Here is a 24,199-nt window from a genome sequence, read left to right as displayed (position 1 = left end):
CGTGTTATCACCCCTGAGAGTAGAGAACGTGTTATCACCCTTTGGAGTACGGAATATGAAGGTACCCTTAGCAACAGGGGACATACTGCCAGCCGTGGGAGCAGGGGCCATGTTGGTACCTCTTGAGAGATGGCTGGCTGTCTCCACAACAAGCAGGAGACGCAGTCTACGCTGACGCCTGCGCCATCTGTCGACCAGAGGCTGAACTAACACGATCGTAGGTAAATGCTTATTATGACACTTCTATCGCTCTGATCTGGACCAAACTGCTTTCCTCTTTGTCTCATATAATGACACTGCTCCCTATCTGATCACTTTCCCTGTTCTGTGGTAAATATTTCTATTCTAAACACTTCTAAGGATAGTTTGTATGTACGTTCTTATCACGTATTAGCGAGAACAGTCAAAGATCTTTCTTCTTTTGTCATTTTTAGTCCAAGAAATCGAGTCGTTGTTTGTTTCTTCCCTAAAGCGTTTGGCGTCCCAAATGTCTATGTCAGTATCACCAGAACTTCTCTCGCTGTTACTTTCGGGCCATTTACATCCTCGCTCTGTTCACCAAGATCATAATAACTTCCCTGTTCTATGAGAGACAAGCAATAACACAAAGAAAACGCTTGGGGTTCCGATAGAGAAAGACTTGGCTTTCGTATCTACAGACTTAACATGTGAGGATAGAATGTTTGTTGACGTTTACTAACGCCATCTGTCGCTTGGATCTGTTACTGTTGAGGGAAGGTGTAAACTTACCCGTGACGTAACCATATGATGAAGTTTCCCGTCCTGTTATCATTCACGGTATAGTATGAAGCTGGATGAGGTAGAGAGAGAAGAGGGGGTCACTGTACTTGGAGCAAAGGAGTGGTATTGAACAGCCTCTGAAGTGATGGCTCACTGCGCAGCCGTATTCAAGCCTGCCGGTACCAAAGTGGGTATTTATGTAGCCTCCCTCGTCAGTGGCTGCCCAACACCACCGTACTATCTACAGAGAGAGAGAGAGAGAGAGAGAGAGAGAGAGAGAGAGAGAGAGACGGGCAGACCCCTTTGCATACGCATCGACAGACTTGCACAGGATAATGAGGAATAAGAAGGACGTAAGCTCTTTTTATTTTGATACACAAATCACAGTATATCAATATAAATATACTATATACATTGAGAACAGTATCTTATAGGCCTCTCGAAACAGCCGCTCATCCCCTGGGTAAGGCATATATATATATATATATATATATATATATATATATATATATATATATATATATATATATATATATATATATATATATATCGTCTTATGGCACCATGGGAAGGGCATTATCATTATTACATACAAATCAACTTATTCCCTTAAACTATTCATAACATTATTCACAAAATATGGTTGTGATGTACATAATAACAATAAAATGGCTGAGTAAGAGAAAGAATATCATATATAAAGGGGGGGGGGGGTGTCATAGCTCAAAGTGCTCTATACAGCGTATTTTAGCTACAACTTAACAATGCATTGTAAATACATTATAGCAGCCCTGTATTTAGAAAATGGCCAATCGGTTGTGAAATTCTGAGACTCGCGTTTTACTGATTAATTTTGATCTGAGAAGAACGATAAGTTCCCTACCTCCAGACGATAGGTTATGGGAAGGTCCAGTGCTATGAATGGTTGTAGGTCATGACCGTCAGATTGCTTGTTCATAAATCTACGTGTAGTTGTTGTCCTTGTTGTTGTTGTTCAAAGTCGTTGTCGTTGCGATTGTCGAGAAAAGTAATAGAACAAAAAGTTCTAAAGTTCATGTCACAGAAAGAACAACTGAAGGATATATATATATATATATATATATATATATATATATATATATATATATATATATATATATATATATATATATATATATATATATATATATATATATATATATATATATATATATATATATATATATTTATATATATATATATATATATATATATATATATATATATATTTATATATATATATATATATATATATATATATATATATATATATATATATATATATATATATATATATATATATATATATATATATATATATATATATATATATATATATATATATATATCTATATATATATATCTATATATAATTTGCACATACCCATTCCCTGGCTGTCATATATAATGCCTTACATATTGATAACTTCTACTCTTAATGCACTTTTGTTGAGCCCATTCATAGCACGTTACTCCCCATATACAACATCGATCCTGTTCAGTCTATCCAACGCAGACTTCTCGCTCTTCTTAATTCCCAGGCCTAAACACTCCAAAGGCGCATTCCCTCCATCCGTCTCCCTCCTTCTTCTCGGTCTCTCCCTCCTCTCCTCCCTTGTTCCCTCCATTTCTAAGATATGGATCCTCTTACTCATTCCTCACTCTTCCTCTCCATATGTCCATAACATTTCAATCACTCGGCCATCTCAGTCATACCAGGTTCACCACAACAATACTAATGGGGCTTCTGTACCTTCAAACATACCCATCTATGCCCTCGCAGACATTGGTCCCACTTCCACACGCTCTTTCATGCAGTAACGTAAGCCCTTAGCTTCGTAGTCCACCCTATGACTCACCTCGTCCCCAAAGTCTTATCTGCTGCCAACATAATCCCAGATACCTGAGGCACTCCACTTCCTCCAAGTTCTCTCCTTACAAACATAGAACCAAGCGATTCACTCAAAACCCCTTGCCCTATCTCAGTACCTTACGTTCACTGTCGACATTCCTCTTACACACACTCATTCTAACTCTTTCATCAGCAGGGGTTTTTCCTCTTCATTCTGCCACCTGAACTGTGTCATCTGCAAACAGTGACAGATTCACCTCCCTCGCATTCCAACCCCGACCATACCGTAGACCCTCCCTTCTCTCTAAGGCCCTTGCATATATCCCCCTTACACCCTGTTCATGTGCTCACGAAACAGTCGTGGTGACATCATACATCCTAAATGTATGACGTAGACCCTAGACCTCCTTTATCAAAGCAGTTTTTCATTTCTTTACATTTCTTCTCTCCTTTTCAAACTCACCTCCTCTCCTCCCTGTATTCCCTTGTTTTTCTTTTGTCTCTCGTCTTTCTTTCACTTCTTGTCTCTTATTTCTCATCACTTCCTTCCTTAGCTGATCTTCGCTCTGCCCTCCCTTAGCCTCCCTTATCTGCTCCCTGATCTCACACACCTTCCTCACCACATTCAACCTCAGTTAACCTCAGCCAGACCTCATCAACTGGTTGTTGATGGGGGTTCTGCCACCCCACACCTCCTGACCAGATCCCCTTCGGATCAAGCAGCTAGCCAACCATCCATCCAGACGGCTGGCCAACCAACTGACCAGCCAGACAATCGCCCACCCAACAGACCAGCTAACCAGCCAGTCAGCCAGCTAGCCAGACTCCCTACTGTGAGGGACAAGCCTACCCCATCCACCCACCACATACATTCCCAACTCCCTCACCCAGCCTCAGTAAGATGCCCATCTCCTCCCTCCCATCGGCCCTTCTCCCTCCCAGCTTAAGTCAATTTTACTCTCCCTCAGCGATCTGCTCCCCTCAGAGTGAGTCAATCACCCTGCCTCACCCTCGTCGACCTGCTCTCTACCTCAAGTAAGTAATCCCATTAGACTACAGCCCTCTTACCAGCCCATGTACCTACCTACCTACCGACTTAGCTACCTACACACCTACTTACCTGGCCCCCTCCAAAGAAAACAATACACCCCTAGGATTTACCCTCATTTACCCCAACGTATTTACAAGGATTTTTTCCCCATGATATTATAAAAAAAGCACCACTGGAGTCACCACTGGAGTTGAGTGTAAGTATATAACAAACTAGCGAACTGTAACTATCAAAGAAAGACATATTCCAATATGTCGACATCACTCTCTCAGTGGATGACCGAGAAAGTCAGGTTATGATGAACCACCTATTATCATCTTGGCATCATAGACCATCTGTGCAGCACCTTTGTGTCATGAAAAAGGAAAAATACACATCACTGAGATATATCATTGAGAGGGAACAACAAGTACTCTGAGTTACATACCTAATGGAGATCAAATATCAGATTCACTTCCATACCAAGGCCAAAAAATATATATATATGTATATATATAGAGTATTCTTTCTCTGGTAATATTTGATTTTAGTTTTGACGAGGACTGTGACATATTTCACAGAGACCAAGCGGTGTGCGCGTACCCAACACTATCAAGTAAATGTGTAGGAAATAATTATACTTTACAGAGCAAATTTGCCGACTGTTCACAGTAAGTAGGAAAATACTTTTATGATAATTATGTACGTCAGAAATTTCCCCTCTAGTTGATTTTTTCCACTTTATCCTCTCTCTCTCTCTCTCTCTCTCTCTCTCTCTCTCTCTCTCTCTCTCTCTCTCTCTCTCTCTCTCTCTCTCTCTCTCTCTCTCTCTGTTATCATAATCTTTCAATCAGTTTTCTTTATATATATATATATATATATATATATATATATATATATATATATATATATATATATATATATTATATATATATATATATATATATATATATATATATATATATATATATATATATATATATATATATATATATATATATATATATATATATATATATATATATATATAAAACCCTGTAACCTCATTCTTAGTCTGTCATTCTGAGCATTACGTAGTTTCACTCTAGCCTTTCACTCTGCCCTTACACTCAATCACTCTCTCACACAGCAAAGCATCTCACGTACCATTCATGTATCTTACTTTTTCCGAACGTCTGAACTTCTTACCAACTGTAACCCTATTATGTAATCCTCTCTTGTGTAAGCACTATATGATCTTCCAGAGTCCCTGCTCCTCACTTGCTTACGTGTACAAAATTCCTGGCAATTTTCGCCTTCTTGGTTGCAGATAACGTCATCACGTTCACCTTTCTTGTTTTCTTTTCAAACCTCGATGCACTTATCTTGTTCTCATCCATGCTTGGCTTCCATTCATTTAGAGGGATAAGTTACTTGATTTAATCCTTTTAACACACTCATGTAAACACAGTTTTCTTCCTTTTTTTCAACTTTTCCTAAATGTCTAAACATCACACACACACACACACGTAGGTTTCATTTACCTTAGATTTTATGGTTTTATTCTTTTCTTTAGAGCTTCCATTGTACGAGGACATAATCCCAATTTTAATTTCAAACATCTCCTCACTCTTTGAAGCTAATGCTGGCAAACACTGTCTTCACAGCAGTTTTTAGAAATCGCCTCATTACGTAAATTCTCTTGTTCTTAAGCACTGCACATATGTTTTTTTTTTTTTCTGGACATTGAACCTTAGGAGTTTCTCATACATTTTGTTTTTCCATTATTCACTTCATTCATTGCCTGGAGACGAATAAAGAAGACGCATTTCTCCACCAGGTCTATATATAGGTCTGTAACATAGGTCTGTATTTTGTCTGTTCACCTTTCCATTCACACGCACTAACCAAGATTGTTTGGGTGGACTCTTTTCACTGACTCCACTTATACAACAGTGCTGAGAACATATAAATGGGCTCCATTCTTTCCTCCACTTGTCCAAATGTGTCGAGACTGAATAGACGGACCCATTCCCTTCTACTTCCATTAGGGAAGAGGGACGTGGGGACTGCTGCCCTCTCTCCCTTATCAGGAGAGGGACGTGGGGACTGCTGCCCTCTCTCCCTTATCAGGAGAGGGACGTGGGGACTGCTGCCCTCTCTCCCCCATCAGGAGAGGACGTGGGGACTGTTATTCTACCTCCCCCATCAGGAGAGGGACGTAGGTACTGCTGCTCTGTCTCTCCCATCAGGAGAGGGACGTGGGTACTGCTGCTCTGTCTCTCCGTCGTGGGTCAAAATGACAGTGTTACTAAACAAGACCGTCGCTACAAGGCACGGACGCAGACGGGAGACACACGCACACACACATACACGCACTATCCTCAAGGGTTAAATGGATCATCTTGTTCTGATCATTGTCTCTGCTTTATCTATCTAAATTATTCAATAATCGTCTCAAGCAGGAACTCGAGAGTGTCCCGCAAATTCCCTGTACTTCCATTGGAGTATTTTGAGCAATCAAACTTCCATTGAGAGCGAGTGTTGGTTCATCTTTACTGAAATAGATCGTATGGTAGAGGAAAAGTCCAAAGCTTTAGTGTCTTGCCAGAGGAATTATTTCCAGTCCTGCAGAGCCGTAGACACTATAGTGTTACCTGGATCCTGTAGGGGGCTGAGTGGGTCACATTGCATAATGCATTTAAGGTTGGATGAAGCTGTGTAACGCACTCAAGGTTTCGTTGGTGAGGGGACACGCACTCGACTGTAAGGTGCGACTAAACACATGAAGATGGACCCCATCAAGCGGTTATCAATATGAGAGGACGGGTGGTTGGTTGGTGGACGACCCGTTGGGCGAGGCTAAGGAGGTTTCTTTCTTTTTTTGGGGGGGAAAGCGGGTCGTGTCTTCAAGGCCCCACAACCCCGCTCAGGTTGGACGACTCTCTGGGTAAAGCGAAATGGCGTTTGAGGGAAAAGTCGTCGTCTTTTAGTCTAAGACTTACGCCTTACTAGACGACCTGAGGCATCTTGTCATCATCTGGTCACTGAGGTCGTCTCAAGGACTATCTAACTTTGGGAGAGTGGTGATGGACGACCTGTGAGGAACGACTAGGGTCACCTGGGGCTCTGTGGTCGTTGGCTCGTCAGGGGGAGTGTCGACCGTCTCAACTGTTGGGGAAAGAAAGCGTTACATTATGGGTGTGTGGTCGTGTACTTTGTCCAATGAAAACATTTTTCTTTCTTATTGATGAAATTGAAAGCAGTTATATTACTCTTACGGATTATAATGAAAGCAACTCTATTGCTCTTATTGATGACAATGAAGGCAGTGCTTTCAGTCTTTCTAATTCTAAGGAAAGCAACATTTTTTGTACTCCTATTGATGACGTTGGTTTAGATTAGCTTGACAAAGATAAGCAGATAACTCCCTCTGTTATCATACCACATACATGACACCCTGAATATCCCAGTACACTAGATGATATTATTTAATGTAGTTTTGGTGATTTGATCAAACTTCTCTATATACTGGTAAACGCCACACCTACAGTGGAATGAGGTGTAGACATTACTGGCACCAAATTGTCATTAATCATAAAGAAAGATGGACAATTGTTGATGAATCACTACTTACTATGGATGGGTGGAGGGCGAGGTTGTCTGCGGTCGCCTTCAGTTCGTTAGCTTGTTTATATTCATCTCCTCCATCTCCACCTCTCCACCACTGTTGTTGTTGTTGTTCTTGATGTTGTTCGTGGGGACGATGGCGTCCGAGGACCTGACGAAGGGAGGAGGCACCCTCGGAAACATCATCCCTACCACCCCAAGGGCAGCCTGGGTGTCTAGCAGGAGGCTGTGGGAGGCCTTGCCCTCCGTCTTGGCCCCATCATACTCGGTGGTGTTGACGACGGACGGATCCGAGCTGGAGGAGGTCATGATGCCCAGGGTGGAGGCTATGTAGGCCCCGGGTGAGGCCAGGGACTCACACAGGGAGGCCATCCCCCGACCCGTCAGGGCTGAACCAGACGACGTCCGACGAGCCATACCTGAGGTGCCGGAGCTGAAGGTCGCCGAGCGAGGCTGTAGGAGAAGGTGGTACAGGTCATGCCAGGTCAAAAAAGACGACACAAGGTCATGCTAGACATATTCAATCGTCAGGGTCGTGATGGGTCACACACCAGGTTTGGGTCTCGTCAGGCTAGAAAAAGGTCAGATGAGGTCATCTAAGGTCAGGAGGTCAGAGTCATACAACTCGTCAGGTCAGCAAGACAAACGCATCTCCAGACAAGACAGACATAACGCACAGACCATCAAGTGCTCGACACAGTACACAGAATTACCCACAGTTCCACAGGACCTCTGTGGCCTCGCCTCCTCTCCTCCTCCTTCTCCCTTTCTCGGAAAACAACCCATCCACAACCTCATTCGTAGTGTCCTCTGCTCCTCAACGTTTCAGGGCCATGAACCTCAACATACATCCCCTTCAACAACCAGATCAGGCCCTTTCACTGCCATGAAATATTTTCATGACATGTATCTATCTACGAGATGATGTCCTATAACTGTTTTCTTAATATATTCCTATTCAATATAGACAGTATATTCTTCTCTCATCCTCCTGGTCATCCACTCTCTCAGCTTTGGTCCTCAGAACAATGATCGGTGCGTCAGCCAACAAGTCTTATCAAGATTAATCATTAGATTTTGACCTAACCATTTATATTTCTTACTCCTGACCGACATCAATTCATCTAATGGCCCATTGGATGGTGTCTAAGATTTGATTATTGTTGTTCAGAATCACTGAAATCGTACACCACGATCATCTGTCTACCATAGACTTTCTAGAAGGAACCTTTTTGGGTATATTCATTATGGCATCTGTGTTGACACCCTGGAGGTGTGTGTGTGTGTGTGTGTGTGTGTGTGTGTGTGTGTGTGTGTGTGTGTGTGTGTTATGTGGTTTGCTGGCAACACTGGTTTAGCGGTACTGGCCCTTGAGAGGAGGACCTTACCTGAAGGAGGCGTGAGGGGTGTGTGGTCAGCCCACAGGAGTAGTCCCGGAGACAGGAGCTCACCTGAAGGAGGTGTGGATGGTCCTTCTGATCCCTCGGGTTCTTGGCCGCAGGATCTAGGGTGGGCGGGTGCAAGGGCGTCGGCGAGCTGCTGTAGTAGGATTCGCATCCTGCAGGACCACAAGCAGACCACGTGAGCATCCTTCCCTCACTGACTCGTGTGTTAAGGTTAACATCTCCCTGACTGACTCTTGTGTTGAGGTTAACATCCCCCTGACTAACTACATTCCCCTGACTGACTCTTGTGTTAAGGTTAACATCCCCCTGACTGACTCGTGTGTTAAGGTTAACATCTCCCTGACTGACACTTGTGTTGAGGTTAACATCCCCCTGATTAACTCTTGTGTTTAGGTTAACATTCCCCTGACTGACTCTTGTGTTGAGGTTAACATCCCCTGACTGACTCGTGTGTTAAGGTTAACATCTCCCTGACTGACTCGTGTGTTAAGGTTAACATCTCCCTGACTGACTCGTGTGTTGAGGTTAACATCCCCCTGACTGACTCTTGTGTTGCGAGGTTAACATCCCCCTGACTGACTCGTGTGTTAAGGTTAACATCCCCCTGACTGACTCGTGTGTTGAGGTTAACATCCCTCTGACTGACTCGTGTGTTAAGGTTAACATCTCCCTGACTGACTCTTGTGTTGAGGTTATGGTTTTAGTACAAGATATTCCAGTCAAGCATACAGAAAGGTTTGGTTCTAGAAATACCTTCAGAAAACATGAATAAAAGTAAGAAATCATAAACTCTTAAAAACTAATAATTTAGGATAATATACTTGTAAGACATATGAAGAATCTGTGAAAGAAAAATATTAGTTATCATTTAAATGTTGGTGTATTTACAACAATCAAAATCATCAATACTCGAAAAGGATATCAAACTTGCAGATGCCAAATTTCGATGCAGATAGAAATTTTATACATAAACCTTCTTAGTTTGAATAAGAAAATAGTTTCAGTCGAAATCTCTTATCCAAAGAAACATAAACAAGCAAAGTGAGCCAGAAATACATAAAGATGAGCCAATATGCAGATGCATTTAACTTGATGCGATGAAATTTATTATAGTAACAAACTATTTTAGTCTGGAGGGTAAAGGAACATTATTCTTTGCCTAACAACAACATGTAAACGTTGAAGGTAGATCCATAAGGACGTAGGTAAGTAGGTAATTGAGTAGGTATATAGGTAAGGAAACTGGCACCGCATTTGGCTTGAAGGCATAGATGGATGACAAGGGTAATATAGAAGACCAATATAGAAGACCAAGGGTTGATATAACAGCAGAGGATAGTATGAGACCAGCAGAATACTGTAGGTAGGCCAAGAATTGTAGGATAAGCCAGCAACTGTAGGATAAGCCAGGAACTGTAGGATAAGCCAGGATCTGTAGTGTAGACCAATATACAGTAGGGTAGGGCCAGGCTAGACACTGAGGCAGGGCAGGTAAGGGAAGGTCTGGGGTAAGGGAACTAACCTGTGAGAGATCGTGCCTGAAGGGGTGACGGGTAGCCTGGGAATGGAAATATGTCATATGCTGTTGGAGGTCTGGCCTGAAGGGGGACAGTTACCCCACTCTGACCTGTAGCGTAAAGGCTCAGTCCCTTTAGCCCACCCACCTGGCCACACCCATTCAACGTGCCTGCAAGACCAGGAACCACCTGTAGACAGGAGCCAGCTGTAGACGGAGGACAGCTAGCTCTGTGGACAGACAGGGGAAGCGGGCGCGGCCAGCCATCTGTCTGTTAGACGAGTCTGTGAGGCTAAGTCAGCGAGGACGTATCGAACAACTTGGGAGAACGTGACTTGTGAGGTCACGGTACGGGGTCATTCTCGTCATCCGTCATTGGTCACTATCGCCGTGAGTCATTATCAGTATGAGTCATCGTCAACGTAGGTCACCTATCACTGTGAGTCATCATCACTATGGGTCATCAAAGCTGTGAGTCATCATCACTATGGGTCACCATCACAGAGAGTCACACTCTTTCATGACACCATCGCAGTGGGCTATCATCTCGTTGGACACCATATGGGTTATCGCGACTGAAAGTCACCGTCACCATGGGTCATCACCATCACCAGTATATCACACTTCATCACCGGGAGTGTGTGGGTTTAGCTCACACTCCTTGCACCCACACTAGCGCCCCTGATGCTCCTGGGCCCGAGTACCTCACAAGGAGAGGATCAGCTGCTGGTAAAAGTTGTTTCTCAGAGCCGAACATGAACATCTTCCTTTATGGTTGCCACTCTTGGGCTCTGAGCCAGTCGAAAGCATCACTGTCATCTCAAACTCATTTTTTTTTTTCGTGTAGATGGAAGATATGGGACCTTCAACAACTACTTCTAGATCTCTTCAGCCCCCGTCACCTACAACACAGTGATCAGCGTATGTATCAAGAGCTTGTATCTAACTTAAGTACAGGAGGGAATACGTCATCTGACATCACCAAGGATGTCATATGACTGATTCAGATGTGGTATTGATGGCCTAGACCAGGCTACACATGAGGCTCAGTCGTCCCCCTTGATGTATCATAACTTATGTATCCCCCTCACAGATACTGCTGCTGCTGCTGCTGCTGCAGGGTGTTTGGTTCGGTTGGCTTCGACAGCAGATGTTTGGATGAGGGATCGACTCCACCACACATGGAAGAGAATTTTGGTGATGCCTCGGGGATAAGGGCTGTGCCGCACACCACCAGGTGCTGGGAGGTCGGTCAAGGGCCCCTCGCAGTCACACGCGTGGTCTCAGAAACAGTCACAAGCAGAGCCAAAAAAAAAGTCATGCAAGTACATATTAAAGAAGAAATCGAGCGTATGTCCAACAGATGATCATTACACTGATTAATTAGAATCATGGAGATATGATTTTTAAAGCAATTAGTGATTTGTTTTATATGATACACCATGCAAAGGGGGCGATTATAGACGTAGTGGTTGAGATAATAACTGATGCGAGAGGACCTGTCGACCCTGAGTTAAACTGGCCCTCAGGGAACATTCCTTCACATCGTCTGTACAACATGCATTAAGGTCTACGCCATGGAGGGAGGGAGGAGAAGGGACGGTAGGACGGCACACACACCTGCCAGGAGGTTGTCCATGGCGCCCGTAAGCTTGGGCGTGATGCCGTCCTTAAGACCCGCCTGATGGTGGTGCTTGATGGCGTTCATGCGACGGTTGAGGCCTCCCTCTGGCCGGGCCTGTCTGGCGGCTCGTCTTGGCTGCTCTACTGGCAACACCCGTCGACGTTTCTTGGGCAGCTTGGACCGCGCCTGGAGGGACAGAGATGCATCATATACACTCACAGATGATCAGCTTTACTTACTGCTGGAGGAGAACCTAACATCGATATCTAGAGCCTCCGAGAGCTGCAGGGGGTGAGACACAATATACATTTCGAAGGAGAAGAAATTTGGTTTGGTATATCAAGCCAAATATAAAAAAAGACAACAGATATACTTCGGACACCGAGAGATAGCAGACATGATATCACTGACGATAATGATATCGAACGTGATATCGAATAGAGAACACAGCTGGAACATTAAGTGAAGAATAATGTGTCGGGATTAATGTTTCAGCGTCGAGACGAGTGGTAATGATGAATGACTTGCTTCTTCGAGATAAGATGGGATTTTTGTCTTTATCACCGTTCTCTATGGCTCAATATCCTCCATCAGACGACCAAAGGGAAGCATTTTAGTATGATTTCCATTTCAATTTAATCGTTGATGAGGTATAGGAGAAGAAGACATCATTGTTGAGAGTTGTGAAAGAATGATTCTCTCTCTCTCTCTCTCTCTCTCTCTCTCTCTCTCTCTCTCTCTCTCCCCTCGTCACTGACCTGCGTGTGGCTGTAGAACATGGAGAAGTTCGAGACGATGACAGGCACTGGAAGGGAGATTGTGAGGACGCCCGCCAGAGCACACAGGGCCCCGACGAACATGCCTACGTAGGTCTTGGGAACCATGTCCCCGTAGCCGACGGTAGTCATGGTCACGATGGCCCACCACAGACCCTCGGGGATGCTCTTGAAGTCGTTGTGCGGGTTGGCCTGGCGGTCAGACAACAGAGACGTGAGTGAGTCTGTGATGGTCAGGGTACGTATATAAACACGTGAAGGAAGAAACTCAAATTCTGCAGCATCATTGTTAAAACTTAAGAGGAAAACATAGCAACTAGGAAGAAAATATTTCTCAGTTACGTTACTATCAGAACTTAAGAAATAATAGAAATACCGACAGAGTAAAACTTTAATTCTAAAAGGTTCTTTTGTTCCTGTGGCCTTTGTTTCGAAAAGAAGGTTATATAAGATAGTACTTACCTGAAGGAGTGCATCTATGTATTCAGGAATCCTTGAATCATGTCGAGGGTTTCCATTACTTGAATATTGTAAGCATGCCATCAAATGTTAGGTCTGGTCATTTGTTCTACAGACAAGAGTCATCACAAACAACCTTATGAGGCGCTTGAGATTACGATGTATGGACGAGGCTGGCGATTAGACGGTGAGCAAGGAGATGGAGAGAAGACCCACTTCTATTTACCATGTGTAGTGGGTCAGGCGAACGAAGATGATGGTTGAAATGAGTGTGAAAGTGAGTTGAGGGATTTACCTGCAGTCTCTCGGCGTAGTAGACGAGACTGGCGAATATGACGATGCCCAGGACGAGGAAGAAGACGAGGAGAGTCAGCTCCTTAGCGGAGGCTTTGAAGGTGTGGATGAGGATCTTGAGACCTCCCGAGTGTCGCGTTAGTTTGAACAGCCTCAGTATGCGGATGATGCTGAAGAACTCGATTACCTCCGCCGCCTTGCCTGCGTTGTCCTCTGGGAGAGACACATCAACAACCAGGGGTGAGAATGCAGCGCGTTAGGAGATGATATACAGAGATATCTGTCACAGAGAGAAAGAGCGAGAGCGACACAGAAACGCAAAGCATCTTTACAGAGAACATCGGGGGTAATAAGTCTCATAGAAGAGACGTTATAGAGAACATCAGAACAAGATGAAACAATTTATGTCTTTAAAAGCAGTGATTTCCAGTTCTCTCATTAACCAATATATTTGGTAATGACACTATACATCGGTTCGAGGCGTCCTTACCCTTGCCAGCGAACTGCGTCTGGTTGAGGATGATGTCCATGTAGAAGCTGAGGGTGGCGACAAAGTCGATGATGTTGATGGTGTTCTTGACGAAGTCGATCTTGGCGGGCGTGACCGTGAAGCGCATCAGGATCTCGAAGGTGAACCAGGCGTTGCACGCGGCCTCCACGTAGAAGAAGGCGTCATGGGGGTCCGTTCTGCGACAGATAGGAGGGCCAGGTGACACTCAGGTGAGATGGCCGACATGTACACACACACACACACACACACACACACACACACACACACACACACACACTTGCATGAGAGTATGGATCCTGCCTGAATGTGATTGGAGGTGCTGGAAAGGTCATGAATAAAATGAATAACGAAGAACAGAGCGTCAACTTACTAAGGAATCTATGCAGCAGAATATGTAAGACCAACTGTCTAGTGGCAAATAACAGAATTAGCACATCTAAGTTCAATGATACGGAAGTATTCAGCAAACTGCTCGTGCCTTACTTCAGGCCAAGACCAGAATATGCTTCTCAGGGTCACTCTACCTAAACAAGCACAAAGAGCTAATAGAGAGGGTTCAGAAGAGGTCAACAAAGCTATTAGTACCAGTCTTAAGAGAGCTACGTTACTGGGACAGGTTAGGGGGCATTGGATTTGCCCAACATGGAAAAGAATAGAGACAGGGGTGACATGATCACATTCTTAAGTTTTTAAAACATTTTTACATCAAAAGTATATTTTTACCTAAACTTTGCCTGAATGAAAATATTCTCAGAAATGACTAGTATCGTTTTGTTGAAACGTGATGAATTTCAGTGTAAAATAGGATGAAATACACGATGAAAACAGCAGACTTTACCTAAACTTCCGATATTCAAGAGATGTCACTCTTTATTTAAATGGTTTTCGGTTAAAATACTTTTATATTACAATGATATTCTATTCGCATCCGTTTGATATAATACATTGCCGGAAATGTAATATCTTTTTTTTTGCTGAAATGACGTACGTATTACAGTGGAAAGTGGGATAGAATCATGACGAAAACAATCGACTTTCGCTTTATTTCATAGTCAAAAGATGTTACCGTAATCGCTTTTCGAATGATTGTCATTCAGCAGTGTTGTATTACAATAATATTCTATCCTAATTGACTTGAATAAATACCAGAATGGAAATATACAGTATTGTTGCTGAACCTAACCGGGTTTCAGTGTAAAGTGCTGTTATAATAAATGGTAAACAATTTGCCTTTGGTGCTCGGCGATTCAGGCTCAGTGAACCTCATTTTATAGGACGTAAAGTGTTTTTTTCGGTGAGGATTTTCTGAATTGAGTTTCATATATGCCATAAAACGTGGTGCTTCATTACCATAATTAGTTGATCCATTACCTTCAAAAACCTGGGTCGACCTATACACGAGATATATCATAAATTGTTGTTTTCTTGGCCAAAAATCAAGGGTCGATCTATACGCGAGGTAGACTTATAGACAAGCATACACGGTATATTCTTTATCTATCGTAGCCTATAACCTGTTCACTCAGATTTGATAGCTCGGTGGACTCAAAGTTTAGCTGGTATTGTCATATTTCTGGAAAATAAGAAACAACACAATAAGAGTATAAGCAATTTCAATGTATGGTAATATCATAGGCTGCTTAACAAGGCAAAGCCTCCACGACCCAGGATCTGCAGTATCAGCTAGACGGTACGTGTTTTTCGAATCGTTTTCAGCTAAAGTAAATTGATGACGTAGACACTGAACAGTTCTTTCACAGATACAGGAATAGAGCAAACCAGAAGACATAACCAGAAATGGAGCAAGAGACTTGTTGAAAAAAAGATGTGAAAAGTTGTTTCTATAGATGTGTTTAATGAATGGAACAGAAGGCTCAAAAGACGGGCCCCCCTCGAGTGTAGAACTCCCTCCCGTACTGAACAAACAGCTGATTACACACACACAAATACACAGCACAAACAACACGGACATAGAATTCAAATCGGTTCTTTTTAATATGGAGAAGATGATTACTTACAAGGTATATAAACAACAGACTTTTAATCTTCTTTAAGCTGTTTATATTTCTTTGTTTGACTAGGCTGCCAGTGTAGTGAAATGGAGACCTGGGTATGCAAACTAGGAATTGTTATGGAATAAAGTGTTTGTGAAGATCTACCAGTTCCCCTCTAGGTTCGTGGAAGGTAAGGGTACTAGATCCAGTCCTCTTTCATTGCTGAGGTACCAATAGTTGAGGTCCTAGCAAGAACTCCCATCCCCTTATTGAGATACCAGCAGGTGAGGTACCAGTAGGTGAAGTACCAGTAGCACTCACTCCTCCCTTATTTCAGTACCCAGAGGTGAGGTTGCTAGTGACCCCTCACCTCTCCTTGTTGAGGTACCAGTGGGTGACGTTGGTACCGTTCCTGGAGATGCCGCTGACGGTGACATTGACGATGACGGGGACCCTCATGTTGGGGTGGGTCTTGAGGCAGAAAGACAAGATGGACACCACGATGAAGAAGACGGAGAGCATGGCGATCAGCTACCCAACACACCAGGGGAGGAGAAAATGGGCCAGTGAGTCTGCGTCGTGGCGGAGTTGACTCACAGGCATTCTAAGAACATTTGACATGAAAGTAGTACTTTATATAATACTAGGAAAAAATTATGCAATCAGTATCAATAGAAAGTGTTATGAGTGCTGATTTATATCCCTGCGAGTTACTCTTGAAGAAACAACGCTGAGTTACTGATCACAATACCTGCGAGTTACTCTTAAGGACATGTGTGGAAACACCTACGAGTTACTTATCACAATACCTGCAAGTTACTCTTAAGGACATGTGTGGAAACACCTACGAGTTACTTATCACAATACCTGCGAGTTACTCTGAAGGACATGCGTAGTAGAAACATCTACGAGTTAATTATATCAATGAGGAACTTTTTACACGCTGAAACACCTGCGAGTTACTCCTATAATGAACTTTATAAGTGCTGAGGTAACCTATGAGTTACATACCTAATGCTCTTGTTACATTTTTCTTCTTCATCATCTTCATGTTTCTAGCCCCTCATAATTCAGTCTCCTCCTCATTAGGATCCTCATCAAGCGGTTGGAATAACCTTCTAACCTAATTACAGATCTTCTAGATCAGTCAGAAGACGTGAGGGGGAGTGCTTGGGGAGATGGGGAGAGCGAGAGATGGGGTGGATAGATGCAGGGGTGAGGGGGGGGGAAAGAAGAAGGGAGAAAGCTGTACAGGTGATGAGGGTGTGAAAGGGAACGGGAAGGATGGGTGAGAAAAGGAAGAGGGTCTGCACGTACCTTGATCTAAAGGCCTGCACGTACCTTGGCCGAAGGGCCTGCACGTATCTTAACCTGAGGGCCTGCACGTAAATTAACATAAAGGCCTGGACGTACCTTAAACTGAGGGCCTGCACGTACCTTGACTTGAGGGCCTGCACGTACCTTGACTTGAGGGCCTGCACGTACCTTGGCCATCCAGGAGGAGTAAGGTTCGTCGAAGAGTGACCAGATCTTGGGTCTCGTTCTCTGCCACCAGGACATTCGGCCACTCAGGAAGTCGTCCTCGTAACCAAATTTCCTGGCGATCTCCTCCTCGGAGGGCTTGTCTGTGTCCACGTCCAGCTTGTCCAGGATGGCTAGCGTGGCCTGGAATGTGGGTAGGCGAGGGGAAAGTGAAATAAGTGTCCCAGATTCCTTGAGTTGAAAATTATGTGGAACAAGGTCGGGAATGTGTGAAACGAAGGGGACATGAGAAGGGTCCTGATAAGTGTATAAAATGAAGGTCTGGAAAATGAGACACGAAGAACACGCGAAGAGAACTCTGGAAGGTATGGGAATGAAAGTCTGGAACGTGCGACACGAACCTGTGAAGAGGTTCCTGGAGTGTATGGGATGAAGGCCTGGAGCATGCAAAACAAAGGGTAAATGAAAAGATTCTGGAAATGTATCAAATATACAACACACAGACCAGTACCTGTATGTGCAGAAGGAAGGTTACATGAAAGAGGATCTTAGAACATGGGCTTCGAATGGAATAGGAAGTAAAACGACCTGGAAGGTATGGAATGAGAAGTGAGATAAACTCAACCAGGAACAAAGTGCATGTGGGCTGATTCCTGGAAAACGGGGAACGAGGAATCCTGATATAAAGGAATACTTGGAACGCATGAAATATATAAAGTGGTTCCTGGAATATCCAGAGGGAAGGGCATCAGACAAGGCTACAAACACTCCAGATTATATACGTCAGAAAACCTTGAATAACAGAGGATTTCCAGAGCATAAGACACTCTGATATGAGGAATGAAAATAAACATGGTCTGGAAAGTTGAGATAAATAGCTAGACGACAGCAAACACATAAGAATGAGTGGATGTTTAACGTAAAATATTACACCAAGCGTCGGGCCTGCTTGAAAGCTGTGAACTAGCGCTGCTGATGTAGCTGTTCGTAAAGAGTTATCTCTGGAAGAACAAAAGCCTCTGCAACAGAACCTTCAAGTGGAACAGCTCAAGACACGTTATTGGTGGAGGAGAAGGAAGACTCCTCTTCTAGTTACATAAGTCAGGGAGCTTTCTGAAGTCTGGTAGGCTAATCTATGATGACTGAAGCTGATGGAGAGCGTCACGTGAGGCTGATAGAAAGTATTATGTGTGGCTTATAGAATATAGCATGTGTGATTGATAGAGGGCATCATATAAGGATAATAGAAGACGTCATGTGGGGCTGATAGAAGACGTCATGTGAGGTTGAGAGACGACACAATGTGAGGCTGATAGATAATGTTATGAGATGCTGATAAAAGACATCACGTGAGGTTGATGGAAACTGAGATAGGAAATTATAAGGTCTAGATCAAAAGACTCATCAGGTGTAGAGAACAGCAACTGCTGTAATGAAATAGAAAGAAGAAAAAATAGAACGAAAGACATTAACGTGGAAGTATCCATTGTCCAAAGGTGTTGTGTGTGTATATGTGCATTTGTGTGTGTGTGTTTGTGTCTGTGTGTGTGTGTGGGTGTCAGAGAGAGAGAGAGAGAGAGAGAGAGAGAGAGAGAGAGAGAGAGAGAGAGAGAGAGAGAGAGAGAGAGAGAGAGAGACCAACAGAAAGACTCGGTTAGAGAGAGAGAGAGAGAGAGAGAAAGAAAATAATAATAAAAGCTGTCACCCTGGGAAAGTAACAGTGTACATACAGATGTTCCTGACGCGAATTCCTAAAACATTTTTACGAGGCAATACTACGTACGTCCGGCCCCCACGAGAGCTCCGTCATATGTGATGATATGAAGATTGTATTGCTTCACTGAGTGTTTGTGTTCCTGGCTGAATGAACAATTCTTTTGATATATTTCTTACGACGTAAAGGACGATTGCCTCCAGGAATGAAAGTTTTTTGCAGGTGTATATATGGATATATATATATATATATATATATATATATATATATATATATATATATATATATATATATATATATATATATATATATATATATATATATATATATATATATATATATATATATATATATATATATATATATATATATATATATATATATATGTATGTATTTCCCTTTCGACTGAACGTTACACCCCTTTGGCTGATCATCTGGACCCTTCTCTGGATTTCTGGGTCCTTAGCTGGTCTTCTGAACCCTAAAGTAGCCCTTTGAACTCTTAGCTGACCCTATGAACACCTAGAAGGCCCTCTGAACCCCCTTTGAATCCTTAGATAACCGCTCGATCCCATAATAGACCCCAGAGGACACCTATGGATTGGTTGATCTGATCTACGTGTTACGGTGACCCTGTCATTGACCTGAGAGCACCCATGGGTGACCTGACCTGACCTGCGTGTCACGGTGGATGGTGTAAGTCATCCAGCAGCACGGCTCGACCTGGTTCGAGTCAAGGCCCCAGAACTCGAGCTCCTCCTCGAAGAGCGGACCACAGACATTGGTCGGGTAGTGGAGTTTGCCAGTCCTGAGGAGGAGGAGAGAGGTGGGTAGGGTTAGAGTGGTGCCTCTCTCTCTCTCTCTCTCTCTCTCTCTCTCTCTCTCTCTCTCTCTCTCTCTCTCTCTCTCTCTCTCTCTCTCTCTCTCTCTCTCTCTCTCTCTCTCTCTCTCTCTCTCTCTCTCTCTCTCTCTCTCTCTCCTCCATCACTCACCCACTTCATAACTTGACACAAGTTGTAAAAATTTGTCCTTTTTTTTTATTTGATGCATCACCGTCCTCATATCCCAAGTTGAGGTGATGTATATACTTGAGCAAGTGCGACACCCAGCAATATCCTGGCCAGCCGACCTTGTCCCTCATGTTTGTATGTTGTGTTGCTCACGATATGGAATATTTCCTCAGTTTCTCAATGCTGTTATTGTTATCATTATAACTGTTATTGAAATGATTTATCATTTTAATTGTTACTAGTGTAAACTTTATCATTTCACTCATAACTATCATTTATGATTATCGTTATTCTATACGACTGCTTCTCCCCCACCACAAAAGGACAACGTTTGGAACTGATAGCAAGTCGACCCCCGTATACCACCTGCAATCAAATTTACTCTATCCCATGCACGCCTCTCATTCTTCTAATCGTCCAGACCCTAATACCCCAAAACCTCTCACTTCATCCTACCATCTCCTTGGAGTCTATTCATTTCATTCATTTACAACCAATATATGGGTTCATCATACCCGTCTTTCTCCTCATATCCGCTCTAAATTGCCTGACCCATTTCAAAACACCCCGCTCAGCTCTCGTAAACATACCTCGCGCTGTACTAAGTGTCTTTCTCTTACACAAATCAATCCTCCTCACACCACTCATTGTCCTCAGGCCAATTCATTTCCAACACGTACACCCATCTCCATTCCTAGACATTCAGCGCCTAAGACTGCCATCCACACAACAATGCTGGGATTACTGTATCTGGAAGCAAAACCCCGTCTGCCTTAACAGACGCCGGCCTTTTCTTCTACATACTCCTCTATGCAACCCAGAACTGTATTTCCCTCACCTACCCTATGACTCCTTTCACTTCCAATTCTCCCATCCGTCGCCAAGTCCACTCCAATGTACCGAAGCACCCCCACTTCCTGAAGGTAATATATATTCAAACTTACGTTCATACCAACCTGAGAGGAAGCGCAAGGCCCTCTCGTATCCGCCAGAACGACCTGGGAGGAACAGAAGAGCATCAGGACGTACCTGTAGTAGTTGAGGATCTGGGCGAAAACCCCCGGATGCCTGTCGAAGAAGTATTCGTTGAGGACGGGGTCGTAGTTCGCCAGAGCCTCCGTCAGGCGGGAGAGCCGGGTGGCTGGGATCTTCTTGAGCGTCGCCTTGTAAGTTTCGAACCTGTCGGTAGAGATGCCCGGCGAAGGTGGGAGGGGGCATGTCATGAGGTGTGTGTGTTTGTGTGTTCACTACCTTTGTCATATGGGGAGTTTACAGCTATGTTGCCTTGTCTCTTGTCTCGTGTGTGTGTGTGTGTGTGTGTGTGTGTGTGTGTGTGTGTGTGCGCTGCAGATGAGACTGGTATATATCTATGGGAAGTTTCTACTGACATGAACCAATTTCCGATATCTCAGAGAAGCGACAACGTTTCATCCAAGTCCATGTGATTGGTAGATCCCTCAAGACTTAAAGTCTTCGGAATCCTTCTTCCTCTTTTGTTCTACCTTCCTCATCAGTTGCCATCGTCAGATAACCCCTCATCACCGGGAGAGATTCCCCTTTCATACCCCAGTCCATCTTATCTTGAACAGGTTTGATTACGGATGAAGCAATTACTCGCCTATGCCCAATACCCTTTTTTCAATTTGTCCAATTTGTTTTCGCTGCAGCTGTTTCTACAGTCCCCTCCGACATATTTTTCTTACTCGTGCTATTAAACGAAAGGCATTTTCCCTTACCATGGGTCGTTAATCTTCCAGACATGGAGGTAGGGTGGGTGGTGGCACCGTACGGTGGCTGCCGTATATGTCAAATACATCATGAAATCGACTTGGCCAATGACCTCGCCAGACCCGACATGATGATGAAGAAGGCGAGGAGGGTAGGGTAAGGTCACGCTACAGTATCAAGGTCAATTCAATCTTTGTGAGGTCAAATAAGGTCACGGTAGCTGATTCCCCCCAAAAGTAATTATTAGGATTGAATGATATTTTATTGGAGTTATTTGTGCAATAAAAGTTTGATAAATGATAAACAATTTGTTAGCAAAAATGAACAATTTTATGGGAACAAAGCAAAAAAACAAAACACAAAAAAAAATTCATTTTATAACTCCTGATGTTAATGAGGAGTTATATAATCATGATTGTGATTATAATCATAATCATGATTATGACTTTTCTGATAATAACAATTGATATAATTCTCCTGAAAGTTGCCGGAACAGCTATAGAGCACAATTGGTTTCCACCAGTAAGGTGAACAATAACTTGGGGTTGTAACATCTAGCAATGATAGTCTGGGGTTGTAACATCTAACAATGATAGTCTGGGGTTGTAACATCTGACAATGATAGTCTGGGGTTGTAACATCTAACTATATCCTGGGGTTGTAACGTGTAACAATATCATGGGTTGTAACATCTAACAATAATACCATGGGGTTGTAACATCTAAGTATATCCTGGGTTGTACAATGTAACAATATCCTGGGGTTGTTACATTTAACAACACAGTCTCTTGCATTATACGGAGAGCCATTTTTTCCATATGAATAATGCAACAGACCCGGATGGTATATTTTCAAGGCATATAAATTCTTTTCATGTTTCCCTATGGGAAAAAAATAGTTTGTATATCCTGAAACATTATTTGTATCAGATGTGGAAAATCATCCTTAAAACATTACATTTCAAAGTCTTAAGATCTTTTTTTTTTAATGAATTTGATATCTATTGCAAAAACTGAAAGATTAACAACTGAAACACATGAAATTATGAATATAATTATAATGCTAGCAGCATACAACACATTACAGGACTATAACCCACCCAACATCTGTCTCTGGCAGGTATGTTGTTATCAAATATTGTACATCACACAGTTGTAGACAGTATTTCACAGTCATAAACCTGGTTGCTAATACCACTACATCGCCTACCATAAGTTTCTGTTATTACTTTTATTTGTATTTTACAACTGTTGTTATTACTTTTGCTACTTAGTAAAACACGACTGGAAATGATCATAATGATACTGGCAAGTGAGGTACTAATGACACAAAATATGAAGAGAAAGTCGATAATGATGCTAATGATGACGAGATTAAAGATAATGATAACAAACTTATGATCATGATTATCAGTATGTTAGCTATAATGATCATGATAAAGATAATAATGATAACAGAATTATGTTTATGATTATTAGTATGTTAGCTATAGTGATGATGACAATGATAATAATGATAATAATGACAATGATAATAATGATAGTAATGACAGTGATAAGAATGATAGTAATGACAATGATAAGAATGATAGTAATGACAATAATGATAATGAAAATAATAGTACCACTCATTCCTTCTCTGTGGTTCCATCTCTCTCTCTCTCTCTCTCTCTCTCTCTCTCTCTCTCTCTCTCTCTCTCTCTCTCTCTCTCTCTCTCTCTCTCTCTCTCTCTCTCTCTCTCTTGCTCTCTCTCTCTTGCTCTCCCCCTCTCTCTCTCCAACATGCTCCTTCCCCACCTCGCTTCACCTGACTCTCTATTTTTCCCCACCCCAACTTTCAATTTCAGATTTGCCGATAACATCGTCTGCTTTATCATGGAGCCCTGCTCACACTGTGGGTGGTGGTGTAAAAGGATTACAAACGTCACAAAGGCTCTTTGTCAGACACAAGTGGCTAGGGGGAATTACCGACCAGATATCACACAAGAATCGAATTGGTATTACATTACCCATCACAAGCGCGTCGCGTTCGGTATTACATTACCCATGATATGAGAGTCGGTTTGGTATTACATTACTTCACAGTCTCACAGTCTCTCTCTCTCTCTCTCTCTCTCTCTCTCTCTCTCTCTCTCTCTCTCTCTCTCTCTCTCTCTCTCTCTCTCTCTCTCTCTCTCTCTCTCTCTCTCTCTCTCTCTCTCTCTCTCTCTCTCTCGTGTAGAACATAGATTACTGGCGACATGCAAGTAGGAGAATTTTATGTACTGAAATGGTATGTCCCACTTTTCACTTACAGTCAAAGAGTTCGGTGTTACGTGGCTCATCTAGGTCCTATTTTTTTTTTGTTTGTAAGTCCTCATACTTCCATCCTTCATACATTTTTCGTCGTAATGTCTCCACACCCACACATCTTTCCTTATTCTTTCCAATCTAACT

At 42.9% G+C, this 24,199-nt stretch overlaps 1 protein-coding gene across 1 annotated transcript in view; it reads right to left on the bottom strand.

The window, feature by feature from the left end:
- Positions 1-4,671: 4,671 nt before the first annotated feature.
- Positions 4,672-24,199, bottom strand: part of LOC139755568 (potassium voltage-gated channel protein Shaw-like) — a 63,276-nt gene continuing 43,748 nt past the window's right edge. The window contains 13 exon segments of the mRNA XM_071674044.1: positions 4,672-6,791; positions 7,258-7,297; positions 7,299-7,703; positions 8,702-8,808; positions 10,179-10,343; positions 11,793-11,982; positions 12,555-12,764; positions 13,327-13,538; positions 13,816-14,012; positions 16,201-16,361; positions 17,316-17,495; positions 19,702-19,834; positions 21,066-21,215. Coding sequence (XP_071530145.1) covers positions 6,679-6,791; positions 7,258-7,297; positions 7,299-7,703; positions 8,702-8,808; positions 10,179-10,343; positions 11,793-11,982; positions 12,555-12,764; positions 13,327-13,538; positions 13,816-14,012; positions 16,201-16,361; positions 17,316-17,495; positions 19,702-19,834; positions 21,066-21,215 — 2,263 coding nt within the window. The 3' untranslated portion in view covers positions 4,672-6,678.

The sequence above is a fragment of the Panulirus ornatus genome, chromosome 19, assembly GCF_036320965.1.
Source record: "Panulirus ornatus isolate Po-2019 chromosome 19, ASM3632096v1, whole genome shotgun sequence".
NCBI lineage: Eukaryota > Metazoa > Arthropoda > Malacostraca > Decapoda > Palinuridae > Panulirus > Panulirus ornatus.
This window is presented reverse-complemented; position numbering and strand designations above follow the sequence as displayed.